This window comes from Acyrthosiphon pisum, chromosome A2, assembly GCF_005508785.2.
Source record: "Acyrthosiphon pisum isolate AL4f chromosome A2, pea_aphid_22Mar2018_4r6ur, whole genome shotgun sequence".
Taxonomy (NCBI): Eukaryota; Metazoa; Arthropoda; class Insecta; order Hemiptera; family Aphididae; genus Acyrthosiphon; species Acyrthosiphon pisum.
This window is the reverse complement of record NC_042495.1, coordinates 111,933,094-111,947,218: the sequence shown is the minus strand read 5'-3', so window position 1 is coordinate 111,947,218 and position 14,125 is coordinate 111,933,094. Positions and strand designations below refer to the sequence as shown.

At 31.5% G+C, this 14,125-nt stretch overlaps 1 protein-coding gene across 7 annotated transcripts in view; it reads left to right on the top strand.

The window, feature by feature from the left end:
* The window catches only part of LOC100166890 (angiotensin-converting enzyme), a 19,829-nt gene extending 15,809 nt beyond the window's left edge, over window positions 1-4,020 (top strand). For 3 of the 7 annotated variants that reach the window (XM_029489587.1, XM_001948413.5, XM_016807860.2), the window contains 3 exons: window positions 2,397-2,519; window positions 2,760-2,903; window positions 3,003-4,020. In XM_029489587.1, coding sequence (XP_029345447.1) covers window positions 2,397-2,519; window positions 2,760-2,903; window positions 3,003-3,168 — 433 coding nt within the window. In that variant the 3' untranslated portion in view covers window positions 3,169-4,020. Of the gene's footprint in view, window positions 1-2,396; window positions 2,520-2,759; window positions 2,904-3,002 lie in introns of those variants that run through there. The other 4 variants (XM_008189061.3, XR_001680199.2, XM_008189062.3 and 1 more) reach the window with 4 other exon arrangements.
* The last annotated feature ends 10,105 nt before the right edge of the window (window positions 4,021-14,125 follow it).

The following is a 14,125-nucleotide window of genomic DNA, read 5'->3' as shown; positions in this document are numbered from 1 at the left end:
CAGTGATATTATATCATTGATTCAGAATTAAATTCTATCCATTATACAGTGTCCCACTTGTAACCTGCTGTACAGCAGAGCGACATCCACTTACCCACCTTTTTATTATTAATAAGCTCCAAAGTACTTATAGAAGCTATAGTTCACCACAACTTTAGCAGAGTAGGTTAAGTATCTTCTGACTTTTCGCTAATATAATTATTAATTCATAATTATGCTAATAAATATAAAAAAAAAACTATTGCTTAAATATTTTATATCCATAATATTAAAAGAACCACCTGGCACTTGGCAGGACAATACTACAATGGTTAGGTGTATATGTATTATATATATATATACTAGCTGATCCCGTGCACTTCGTTACCCGTTAAATGTACAAACTATATATGACTCAAACTTTGTTCAATGCGTTATTTAATATTCGGTGTGTGATGTTCTAGATTTATCTTAACTTTTCTGTTCCCCAGGTTATATACAATAACGGTCGACCCGTTTCGGATAAATACGTTATCTGAACATTATCTAATATATAAAATTCTCGTGTCACAATGTTAGTCACGATACTCCTCCGAAACGGCTTGCCTTAATAACTTAAATAACCACTTATCGCACAGCATACATACTTAAATAATAGCTGATTCTCAGACATATATATTGATAAAAAATAATAATACAAAACACCAAACATGCCCGATTAACCTATAGCAACCAATATATAGTACACTATTATTATTTTTTTTATATATATCACCAATAGCAACCATTTATAAACAAATATTGCTATCGTAAATAATAATATTTTTATTTTATTTTTTTCTGGACAACCCTTATTACTTACGGGTATGAAAAATAAATGTTGGCCGATTCTCATACCTACTGAATATGCATAAAAAATTTCATAAAAATCGGTCAAGCCGTTTCGGAGGAGTATCGAGACTAACACTGTGACACGAGAATTTTACATTATATTAGATAAAAATGGAGACAGAAATGTATAACAATTCATCAATCGAGAACGGCTGGTCCGATTTGGCTCAAATTTTTTTTTAAGATGTTCGTAACTGTCAGGAGAAGGTTTTTACGAAATACAATTTTAGGAAAATCCACCGGAAAGGTAGGAAATCTCAAATCTGTATGTCAAAAATACAACAGTGGCGCAACAGTGCATTATATTATATTGGTTGCTATTGGTTAATCGTTCATGTTTGTTGATTTCATACAATATAAAAATGAATCGCAGAATGTGTTGCTAAGCGCAATAATTCTACTGTACGTACTACGTGTGTTGTGACTGAACTCCTCGTAAATGGTTAGACCGATTTGAATGAATTTTTTTGTATGCGTTTGCGTTTATTCATCTGATTTTAGTACGGTTAGGTTAGGATTTTGTATTAATTGATTATATCAATCCACCATAGGTAGAATACGACAAACTCGGTATAACTTTGATACTTTAGAGTTAAATCATACACTAACGTACATACAGCACGGGGTCCGCGATCTACCGCAGGTAGATTGCCTACCTGCAGATAGTGTACTGCTGCGAATCAGAATTTTTATTCCGGGCAACGGAAAAGTTAAGATTAATTTTGAAACCATACACCGAATATTAAATAACGAATTGAACAAAGTTTGAGTCACATATAGTTGGTACACTTAATGGGCAACGAAGTGCACGGGTTCAGCTAGTAATTTATAATTTAATTTGATTTTAGACATAATATTTGTTACTAAGTTATACTAAGTAGCATACGTGAAGTCAATATTTTGAAAAAAGCCACTGTCACCGGCCTTGTCAGCTGTCATTAATTTATTCATATTATGATCGCACCTGTTCGATTCGTTGCGCTCACAGAGCAATTAAACTACTACACTAAGTTTGTGTAAACTTCAAAATGTTTTTACAAAAATATTAATTTGTTGTTGTGATTGCTCTAGGTTATCATTTTTTTGATTTAAAGCAAATGGCAACCTATTTTTATTTCATATCCCGAAGTAGAAGAATACTATTTTGAAAACGTCGAGTTTAAGTATCAAATATACTCCATTAATATCTCGATTAATATATTCTTGAGCATTTAAATATTACATTTTATGTCATCACAAGGCCGTATAATATTATGTGGCGCTCTTCGGAACTTTACTCATCTTATCTGAACTTTTATTATTATTAAATATATATCATTAAATGTAATAACTATTTCGTTCTCTATTCGATATTTGCTCAAAATATTATTAGGTTTATAAATCTATAAAAGTATTAATAGAGGTTCTTTAAAAGTACGATGGTGGATTTAAACTAAACATTATATTTTTTTTTATTCAAAATCACATGACATAAAATTAGTGTAGCGGGTTTAGTTCAACCGATCTGATTAAATGCATTACCACAGGCTCAAATACGAGGGCGTTGTGTCGCCTATTTCCAAAGACATGGACAAGTGTATGAATCCCAATTACAAACCGTTTGATCCGAGTGCGGCGTACGCTGAGGTGATAGAGCTACCGCACATCAAGTATATTATACTATATTGTTATTTATTACAACTGTTATTATGCAAATTATATGTAGTGTATTGTTAATTGCTACGATCATTAAACGATAACGACGTCGACGTGATAATTATTTTGTAATAAATTAATAGGTACTATATAATAGTATATAATGTAACGCGATTATGCGATACCTATACTATACTATTATTATAATATATATTATTATATGCAATGTGAATGATTGTGTTTTATAAAACCAGAGACTTCCTGGGACCAATAATAGAATTCCAAGTATTCAAAGCGTTGTGCACAATTTGCGGCGAGTACAAATCTAAACACGCAAAAACAAAACACTTGTACGAGTGCAACCTTCGTGGCTATAAAAAAGTCGGAAAAATTATCAAGTATGTATTATAGAACTACCGAAATTGAGTAAACAATGTACGCCGTACAACTTCGTAAAATATGTTTTTTTTAAATTTTTTTGCTGTTATTTGTCTTAGATCAGTCATGGCAAGTGGCTCTTCGGTGGAATGGAAATTTCTTTTCGAGACAATAGTTGGACACAGACGAGTAGAAATAGAACCGTTGTTGGAATATTTTCAACCCCTTCACAATCATCTTTTAAAAACCAATCAGGAGACCAATGAACACATTGGATGGAAGTAGTTTTTACAATAACAAATTAATTAATAAAATATGTTTTAGGTAGGCGTCATAAAAAATAAAAGCGCATTTTATATAATATATATAGCAGGGCTTCAAACCGGTTAAAACTAACGTACCTACCTATACTTTGTCAACACATTTTATTGGAAAATGTTCATAAACGAAACCACAATTTATTAGCTTATAGAACGAAAACTAAATATTTAAACAGAATTATTTTTTGCTCGACTTGAGTTTTAAATGTGCAGGTAACTCTGTTTCTCATTTGTAGTAGAAGTAACGGCGTTATATTTTAGCTAAATTCATAAGTTATTAATATATATTTAAACAATAATAGTATTAAATATTGAAGTTTTGAATTCATAATGACCAGGTTTTTTAAAAAGAAAAAATTATAAAATAATGAAAACCATATAATTAAAAAAAAAAAAAAAAAAACATTTCGGTTCGAAACCCTGACCTATAAAATATTATATTCATTATAGTAAAAACTTAAAAGTATATTATATCCATTAATATTGTTAGGGGCCGAGATGCATTGCAGAGAAATAAATAAATAATGAAACAGTGACAAAATGGTTTATAGTAGGTATACAATATTTCCGTGCCTCTCAGTCAGACGAATGACTGCTTGCTCTGCTGTTTTGGCGGCATTCATACGGTGAACACAGATGATCATAATAACAGTGTTGACATTAACCGCAATAACTTTATGTACTTGGAACACAAAATATGACAAATGTCACAACAATGTTATTGTAATATGCTTTTACTGTAAAACATTGCGCGTTATTGCAATAATTTCTCAAACTTGCATGATTCCGATAAAAAATATAGCTACGTATTACTGTCTGATATTTAAAATTATTTCTAAATACCAAAGCAATGGTCCTATATATTTACACAATGGGTATCTACTATACCTAGTACCTACTATATCAATTAAAATATTAAATCGTATCATTCATTACCTTATTTTACGATACAACTTTTTTTTTAATTTAACGATCAAAACGTTTTATATTGTTGACGTTTGACAACTATACAATTAAAGGAGAGAGATTTCCTGTATACTTATATAAAATAAATCATGAAATTGCATGGAATATGGATTTGTTATCTTTTCAAACAAAATAAATACGCTGTATGAATATATAAAATATAATAGAAAACATCAATAAGTGCAATAGAAAAAGATAAGTTCAAAATTGTTTCCAATACCTTTTTGTCCTTATCTCCTCGGGGAATAATTTATTTAAAGCCATTTCCAAATGGTTCCATTGTTTTAAATGCAAAACACCATTACTGCTTATTTTTAATCAATGCCGTTTATTTTAAAAATCTCATTTTTTCCTCGAACAATTATTTAATGCGAAATATAATATTAATACATTTAATTTGTTTTTGCATAGCAAATTCTTATTAAAATATAACTAATATTTTTGAAAATCGTTGCTGTATTATTAAAAAGCCTCATTCATCATAACTTTAAATATTTTAAACAAACATATAATATAATATTAAAACATTGTTATGCTTTATTTATTGCAATAAAAGTTTTTGGGAATAAAGAACAATACTAAAAAGGTGGACCTTCTACGTCTTGTATCTTGCCCCTAATAGTTGTTATATATTTTTTTATTCATCTATTTTACTTTCTGTGTAAATAGCACTTATTTGAAATAGAAAAAAAAGTAATTTAAAAATAGTATCCGTTTTCACGTTGCTCAAACGGTTTTAGACGGCCAATTTGTGTATGGGGATGCCAACTAGGTACCTTGCTGTAAAAATAATAACAATATTTATAACCTATATGATACGACGAGGGACGTCGATTAGGAATTTCGCCGTCGAGTATAATATGCTACCTACCTATTCGATGTGGCGTATTTTAGTATATCGCCAGCACTATTATGAATTAAGTTTTAAAGTTCAAACAAGATATAGCTGCTGCAGAGATTGACGCGCATACGACGTATATATATAATAATAATATTACCTATACACAACGTCTATTATTATTATGACTTGTAGTCAGAGGGCGGGTGCAGGCTTACGAGGTCAAACTCTGCGGTGCTCCCTTATAATATTATACGCACCATCGTCACTACAGGTACGCGGGATGATTGAAAATGGACGAACTTTCTGCAGCAGGACTACATATAGGTACGACAAGTCAAGACGCGTCTGCCGGTCACGACGATCGCGTGGGTGGCGTCAATAAAAAAATTATGAACGCGCATTATATACGTAGGTACCTATAGGTAGGTCGTAGGTAATATACCCGAGTATAGGTATTAGGTATAGGTAGCTACCGTAATATAGTGTCGTATATCGTTATAACATGTATAATAGCTTATAATATAAATATATAATATTATTATACTCCTCGGTGCTGCGACAGTATATAGGTATAATGTCGGCACAGGCGTTATTATTACGCAGGACAAGACTATGAACGAGATTGGGTGGTTTTTTTTCCAAAAGTCATCCTGAAAAGTCGTCTCCGGCGCGTGTTTGTTCTACATGTTATTATTATTACTATTATCGCGACAAACTATGTACACAGCAGAATAGTAATAATAACATAATATAATATTATAAGAACCAGACGGACGTTCGGCGCATATACTACCGGCTGCAGTGCACTATATATATATATTATGTTTGAAAAGTAACGGGTCGATGTAACAATATAACTATATACATACTACTGCTTCTACGTACCCATATAGTTATAGTGCGCTGTATTCTCTGCTGAAATGTCTGTACGACGACGTAACATAGTAATAACGTGTGCACAAGCTACATAGCGGTAATAACGTCGGCGGAAACTTGCGATTTTGCCTTTCTATTGGTTTTTCCGGTCACAATACACACGCATATCGGTAGCTGGTATGGTGCGTAAATATAGACCCCCTATACATAGCCAGTGTAAATATTATATGTATACCGGCCTGTATATATAGGTTAGTCTGCGACGGGTACACAATATAATATTATATTATATAGGTATGTGTGTGACTGTATATAATATGTATGTATGTATGTATGTATGTGTGTATGTATGTATGTATGTATGTATGTATGTATGTATGTATGTGTGTATGTATGTATGTATGTATGTATGATATTGACTAGACGATCGACGTCATCCATCAGTATAATATTGTTGGGTGTGTACGGATAATAATGTTGTACACGAGATGCGTATGACGTGTGTATGACGTAAATTGAACATCTTGGACGAATATATTATATAATAACGGTTTTTAGTAGGTATATTCAAAATTTTAAAATAATGTGAAAATAAAAAATATATTTTTAAGCCAAGTCAAAGTATTGACATGGGTACACGCAGATTTGTTAAGCAATTATCTTAATTGGTATAGTTGAAATAAAGTTGTTACAAAAACATGAAGCGATAACAAAACAAATTTAAGTAAATTTGGGTGCTAAAATACTTCACATATTTGGCATCAGTGGTTAAACGCTTTTAATTAACAAGGCAAGAAACGGAATGGCACGGATTGCCAAAGCCACGCACTATACGGAACTACGTATTGGTGGTAACCTCTCGTTATACCAGGGACCAGGCAAACTGAAACCTCGTGGCTGGTACTCGATGCGCCACCAGTAGTTCCGTGAGGTACGGGGTTTCAACCCGTAGCCCCGAACTTCAAGTTGCCAGAAGACTAACGCCCGAACCGCAGACCAAGTTCTGGGCAGTGGGCACCAAGAAGCACGAGCCACCAATCAAGAAGGAAGGTCCGACCGTTCTTAGACCGAGGTTTATTCCGGGCCACTGATTTCGGGAAAAGATAACTACCTTCCTTTTCAGGACGGGCATAGGGCGTTTGCGCATCGTTATTGTTACAAATGACCTTTTTTTAATTTTTATAGGCCGTTTGCGCATTAATATTGATGAAAAAGGCATAGGGTGTTTTCCGATCGCTATTGTTACAAATAAGCTTTTTCAGGCCGTTTGCGCATCGCTATTGTTAAAAAAAGGCATAGGGTGTTTTCCCATACCTATTGTTACAAATAACCTTTTTATAGGCCGATTGCGCATCGCTAATTATGTACATAATATCAATAATTTCAAAACTAAAATATGTATACTATAGTCGTTGTAGCCAGTTAATATTTAATTACAAAACTAGGCTTTGTTTACATTTAAAAAAAATAATCGTCAATATTCATATTCAAAACAAATTTTCACTGAAGCATAGCACGTTTTTAGAGTTCCGTACGGTAAAACGGGACCCTATTACTAAGGGTCCGCTGTCCGTCCGCCCGTCTGTCACCAGGCTGTATCTTATATTCTCATGAACCATAAAAGTTAGAAAGTTTAAATTTTCACAGATTATGTATATTTCTGTTGCCGCTATAACAACAAATACTAAAAATCTTAGAATACATAAAAAAAGCAGTGTTGCCACCATGCTTATAAATGAATAATGATGGTATAGAACAATTCGTGCGCAAATCCTCGCACTTAGCCGGTTTTTCTTTTTTTTCTGACATTTCCATATAATATCGATCACCTGTGTTTAGTTCGTTACATTTTGTATATTTATATTCATGTATAATGATTATTGCTGGAGCACCTCTTTTAGATTGTATCACATGTAATGCAGTCATTTTCTGTCTTGCGCCGTTTTAAACATTTTGCTTCATACTGAATTCCATCATTATAAGCCAACACTTTGTCATCTAATTAAGAATAAAACATTTCAATTTAGAAATAAGAAACAACATTTTATACCTAATTTATATGTGATTAAATTTAATTCATTATAAATACAACTAATAATGTTTATTGAATAGTAGTATTATAATATTCACCGTAGTCAGTGTTTAAGCCTGCTTAGTTGGTAATGTTCAGGAGCGTATACAAGAGGAGTTGTAGGGGGGACAGATCCCCCACATAGGCTTCACAAAAAAACCATACAAAAAATGTAATAAATTGTGTACTATACATTTTTAGTTCGGGGGCGTTAATTTAATTAACTTTTTGAAAGGTATGCTACTAAAAAAAAAAAACCAAAAACATTTTTAGCAGACCAATATAATATATATATATTGTACTATTGTTATTACAAAAAAAATTAATTTGGCAATTTAAATAAGATAATCGTTGATGGATCCCTAAAAAAACGTATCCATACTCAAGTATGTACAGGACTTATTAAAGTGAAATATTACGATTTAAAAGAAGCAAATAACTTATAAAATGGTCTAAAAACTATTGTAAGTACCTACCTACCTAATCAATTATATTTAAATGGTTTGAAAACCATTTAAACTTTTGATCCAACTATTATTTTAATTTGTTTAACAATATCAACGCAATAATTTCAGTGTTATTATAAATGAATATATTGTGTGATTATAATAAATTACCTGTTACAATTCTCTAATTAAATATATAATATTAACCAATTAGAAATGCTTTATTTTTTTTGTTTTTCTTTATATTTAGATCCTATAAATGTATTTTTACTTTTTAGTTGTCAACTGCATATTATGTAAATAAGGACCACTGTTGATGTAAGTTAAGCCCTGTAGAGAATAATTTAATATTTATTATTAATATAGAATTTCATGATTATATAAATTACAAAATATTATGCGTATGTAGAGTTACCATAATAAATGGGTCATTCAATTTATTTTATGACGTGGGTATCTGTTATTAACAATATTGTTATGATATGCTACTTAAAGAAAATCAAAAAATCATGATTCGATCGACTAACACAAGTACACAACAACAGTTTTTATTGTTATTATTATTATTATTATTGTTTATTATGTCACCAAGAAAATGAATACAACACATTTTCTTATACATTTATTTTCTGCTTGCAGGCGTAATTAATATGTTACTCGGTTTTCTAACTCCATATAAATATTATTACCTATTATAATAATTTGTATATTATAAATTTCTATACTAACTAATGTTTTTTTTTTATAATATACCTACTACCTAGGTATGAAAACGAGCAATCATTGGTGTCTTATCATCGTGTTCATTGTATTAACTGAACAAAATAAATTTTTTAACAAGACGTACGGTCAATATTAGCAAATTAATTTGTCACTAAAACCAGAAATTACTAATTACATTGAGTACCTCTACCTAAATACCTAATAAATACATATACCTAGACACTAACTTGGTACTTACTAAATTAACAAAATGTAATTATAATTGTTTCTACAAACAAAACAATGTGCACCCACATAATATTATATTACATTAATTAAGTAGAATAAAATTTAAATTGTGTTTATATTATACTATTAATAGTTACTGAATAAAAAAAAATGAAATGTTTTTAATTAAATTCGTATATTGGGGTGAACTGGCGTAGGTTATTCAGCATAGTGCAATAAATAGTTGGCAACGATTTTGTACCAACATTAATTTCTTTTAGCAGTAATTTTTATTTTTATTACAGCCGCGAGCAAAGGAGTTATAAGGAACTACTCAATTACCTATCCTTATTGAAGCTTGATGTGTAGAACACGTACAGAGAATATTTCGTGTTACAGGATGCTATACGATTAACAAGAACTCTGTAAATGCATAAGTTGATAAATTTATGTTTGAATTCAATGAAGCACATCTTAATTTCGAACACAATAGTTGCTGCATGGTTGAACGACGCCTTCATACAACACGGGTAGGCAGCGGGGAAATACGGAATAATCGAAATAAATATGTTTGATATTTTAGTTATAGCACTTATTTGGTACCGGCATAAAAGCGGTGTTTCTATCGGTCACTCCCAACATTTTCCAAATCAAAAGGTGCAGTGTGCAGTTACCTATAAAATAATATTATAGTTTAAGACTCGGGGGTCACCAACTAATTTCTATGGGGGTCCGTTTCGAAACTTACCAAACTTGCCACGGTTCAAAGGTTCAAAGCGCATTCAATTACTTTTTTCGATTTTCACGCATCACCACTTAATAACAAATACACATTTTATATTTTGTATTTAACTATTTTTATTTATAATCGCAAAAAGAGCTATTAAAAAAGAAAATATGATATTTTAATACATTTAATGCGAAAAATGAAATGTCTTATTTTTAACGAAGTCTTTGATGTTTGGAGTGAATGCACACTGCAAAATAAACTACATGGTGTTGTCCCTAGTGATGTGCCATTAGGAATATTCCCCAAGGAATGTTCCCGAGAACAGGGAATATTCCCGGAATATTCCCAAACTCTTGGGAAATTTCTGTAAAAAAAAAAATTATTATTTTTATGTTATTCAGTACTTATTTCAATTTCAGTATGTTTATTTTTATTTTTTCAACATACATAAATGAAAGTTGGATCGTTTATTTTATGATCATTGTACAGATTTTAATTAAAAAATTAAATTATAGTTACTTAATAACTCTTTTTTTAAAGAATAAATAATATCTAAACTGACATAATATCAATAATGAGCTTTGATCATTTACAGCTAAGAGTTTAATATAAAATTTAAAACTGAAATCTATGATCAATATTGAAAAACGTATTATATTCCAAGGGATTTGTCCATCACTAGTTGTCCCCCTACACTACCATCGCGTACCTAAAAATATATCGCGCACCGTACTTTGGAAATTCTTAGAGAGATATCGTTATTTTGACGCACGATAAGTGTCGATAACGCAGCGGCGTCTGACGTCACTGTGTATCAGTCAACTTCTTGGAGTTATATTTTGTTCCTATGGGATTGCAAAGTAACGCGCTGCAAAGGAGATCACAGGGCCTAAAATTGTGTGCAGTTGTAGCACATACTATGTACAAATGAGTAAATATGAAGTGTGCAGTAAAAAAATTAAAAAGTATATGCATTCCTTTTATTCGGGCTTATACACTACTTATGGTTTATTATTATTTTTAGTGAGTAGAATTGGATGTAGGTACAGTAGGAAAATTTATGAATTTTAGGCACTGGTATACCCGATACCGTACTCACAATATCGGAAAATATTTCGCTATTCGTAATTTTATTATAAAAATGTATCTAATGTAAAACCTTTATTATATTATATTTTATCATTACGCTCCCAATCAGGGTCCGTAAAATATGTGTTTGCGATCCGCCTGCAGTTGGTGGCCCCTTTAGGTGTTTATGTGTAATTTTTTTTATGTCAGCCGATTCTTGAAAATGTATACAAAACGAAAAAAACCTCTCATTCTTGTTTATTATACTGCCGATAATAGTAATTTATAGAGCACATTAATCATCGTTATTAATATAAATACGGACCAATAAAATGTACACGCACTTTATAGACCTGATAATTTACGTTAAAAATTCTTTGTAGTAATAATTGTATTGAGACGAATGGAATTCGTCCAGACTCTTAGTCCTTAACTATACGCTCTGTTTGTGATTAAACTCTACGGTAATATTAAAATATATTACTACACTATGGAATAGTAAATTGACGCCGCCGTCCGCATGGCTGAATCGTTATTGGATTATTGTTCGTCTGCGGAGCGATTCCGATCGATCACTATATACTCACCATAATAATAATATACGTAGGTATTATGTAGTGCCATTATATTCGCGGTGGTACACATAATAATATCATAATATTTCAGGTCTGGTATTATATTATACGTTAATATTGTCCGCCCGATTACAATAGTAAACAAAAACAAAAATACCACAAGCACGAAATATTACGAATTTTATTTACGATAGTATATATTATTATACATGCGATTTAAGACGTAGATGCAAGTGACGGATAAGTTTGTGACTCGGATATAAAAGCTTGAACTATATTATATAATAGGAGGTATATATTATGAAAGTCCAATGGGTCGTCGATAAAATCGGTAGGTATAGAACGCAGCGGCGGCGTTGTTGTGAGTTTTGAACTTCCGCCGTGGCGCAGAAAATGCGTTGAACGTCGTCGGAAGCGTAAAAAAAATAAAAAAATAAATTCAATACCGACCGCCGATGACGGGCGAGTGACCTAATGCAGTGGGGCGGTGGGGGTTATAACATAATAATAAATAATAATAATAATAATAGTCGGAGAGATGAAACGGATGGAATATCTGTGAGAGAAAGAGAGAGAGAAAATCGCATTCTCTTCCGCCCTCCGATCGGGCATAGCCGGCCGGTCTGCAGCGTACAATATAATTTAATATTATATTATTATTATGGCTTGCACACGTGGTGCATTATACGCGTGTATAGCGCTTATTTGACCGAGTGATCCAGTGGCCGTTCAACGGTACATATTGTGTGCCAGACGAGTATTATTTACGTCCGGAAACGTTCGTATATAGATAGATAATACGAGCGATGCCGGTCTGAGAGCATATTATTATTATATATGTGATTCTCGCCATCTGTGTATGTGTGTGTGTGTGTGTGTACGCGAGCCGGCGGCGACCGATGCGGCGATACAATATTATATAGGCATGTACTTGCACGGTATATTACGTACAAGGTGGTGATCCATTCAAGTGCAGCCCACACTATCGTTATTTCGAAAAGTTCTGATTTTTTTAAAGTAGTTTTCACATAACACATTGATCTCATCATTGATAAACGATATTTTTGTAGGAAAAATTTGATTTTTAAACAATTTTACCGTTATCGGTTCTTAAGTTTGTAGTTTTCGAATGACAACGAACATTTTTAATTTAAAGCAGAATATTTTTCGGAACACTCTATTTGATAGGTAATTGCGAATGAATTTCGAACGAGTATGGTTAATGTTAAATTAACCATATTTATTAACCTAATTATTAGGTACTTAATTATAATTATGTAATTATTTCAAGTTTAGAGATATGAACTGAGTATATAGTGGACTAAGATTTCGCGAGGTAACCCTGCTGTGCCAATCTACCTTTCATCCAAACTTTATACATATAATATGTACTTAAAATTGATAAGTGATTAACTACTTGTTTGAAAATCGATTCTTATGCGTCGTGATTTTCCGAAAAATATTTTACTTCGAATAACAAATAAAAAAAATTGTGTTGTTTTTCAAAAAAGTAAATAGGTACGTATAAAAAATATAGCTATAACAAATTGTAAATTTTATAATTTTTTTTCAAACGTGTTGTTTTGCCCAGTGGCGTATATCTATGTTCTCAAGTAATGCAACTGCATGGGTTGTCACAACTCGGGGTGGGTGGGGGACTGGATGGGTTGGTATCAATGTGTTGTGTTTTCGATATAAAATGTAAATTATTTATAGATACTTGATGTTTATATAAAACATAAAAGTAAACCTTGAGAGTACTGAGTAGTTAGTAGGATCATAGAACAATATAGAAGCGAAACTCGATCAGCTGATGGGTGAAGTGTTTACCTATGATTTGAAGTTCGAACAATGAAACTGTTTCCGTACACTAATATGATGTTATACCAGTATTGAAAAACCGTTTCCCAAATCAGTTAATATTTTTCATGTTTACTACAATACTACCAGTTATATCGATATCAGTCGTATCAATTTAAATTCTATTTTTAATTTTTACTTATTAGTTTTTGTATACAGTGTTATTGTATCACGATTCTCATTTAATTTATTTTTTACAACTATTACTACTCTTTCTTAAGATGCTTCTGAATCATTTACAATAATTATTTAACAATGAGTGACAATAAAATAAAAAAATGTCGTTGCGGTCGTACTCAAGCAAATTTGAACAATACAAATTGGCTTCGACATTTAGAAAGTTGTACAATTATGAAGGCATTAAAAGATACGCGCTCTATAGCATCATTTTACACGAAAAAAACCAAAACTTGAACAAATTAACTTCGGTAAATTGGAATTTAAATTTTTAATACTATATTTAATTAAGTCAATTGCGTATTTATGGGTGAAAATTAGAAATATATCTGCCCCTGGACCTTTTTTTCATTGTTTATTTTTTATGTTACATATTACAATT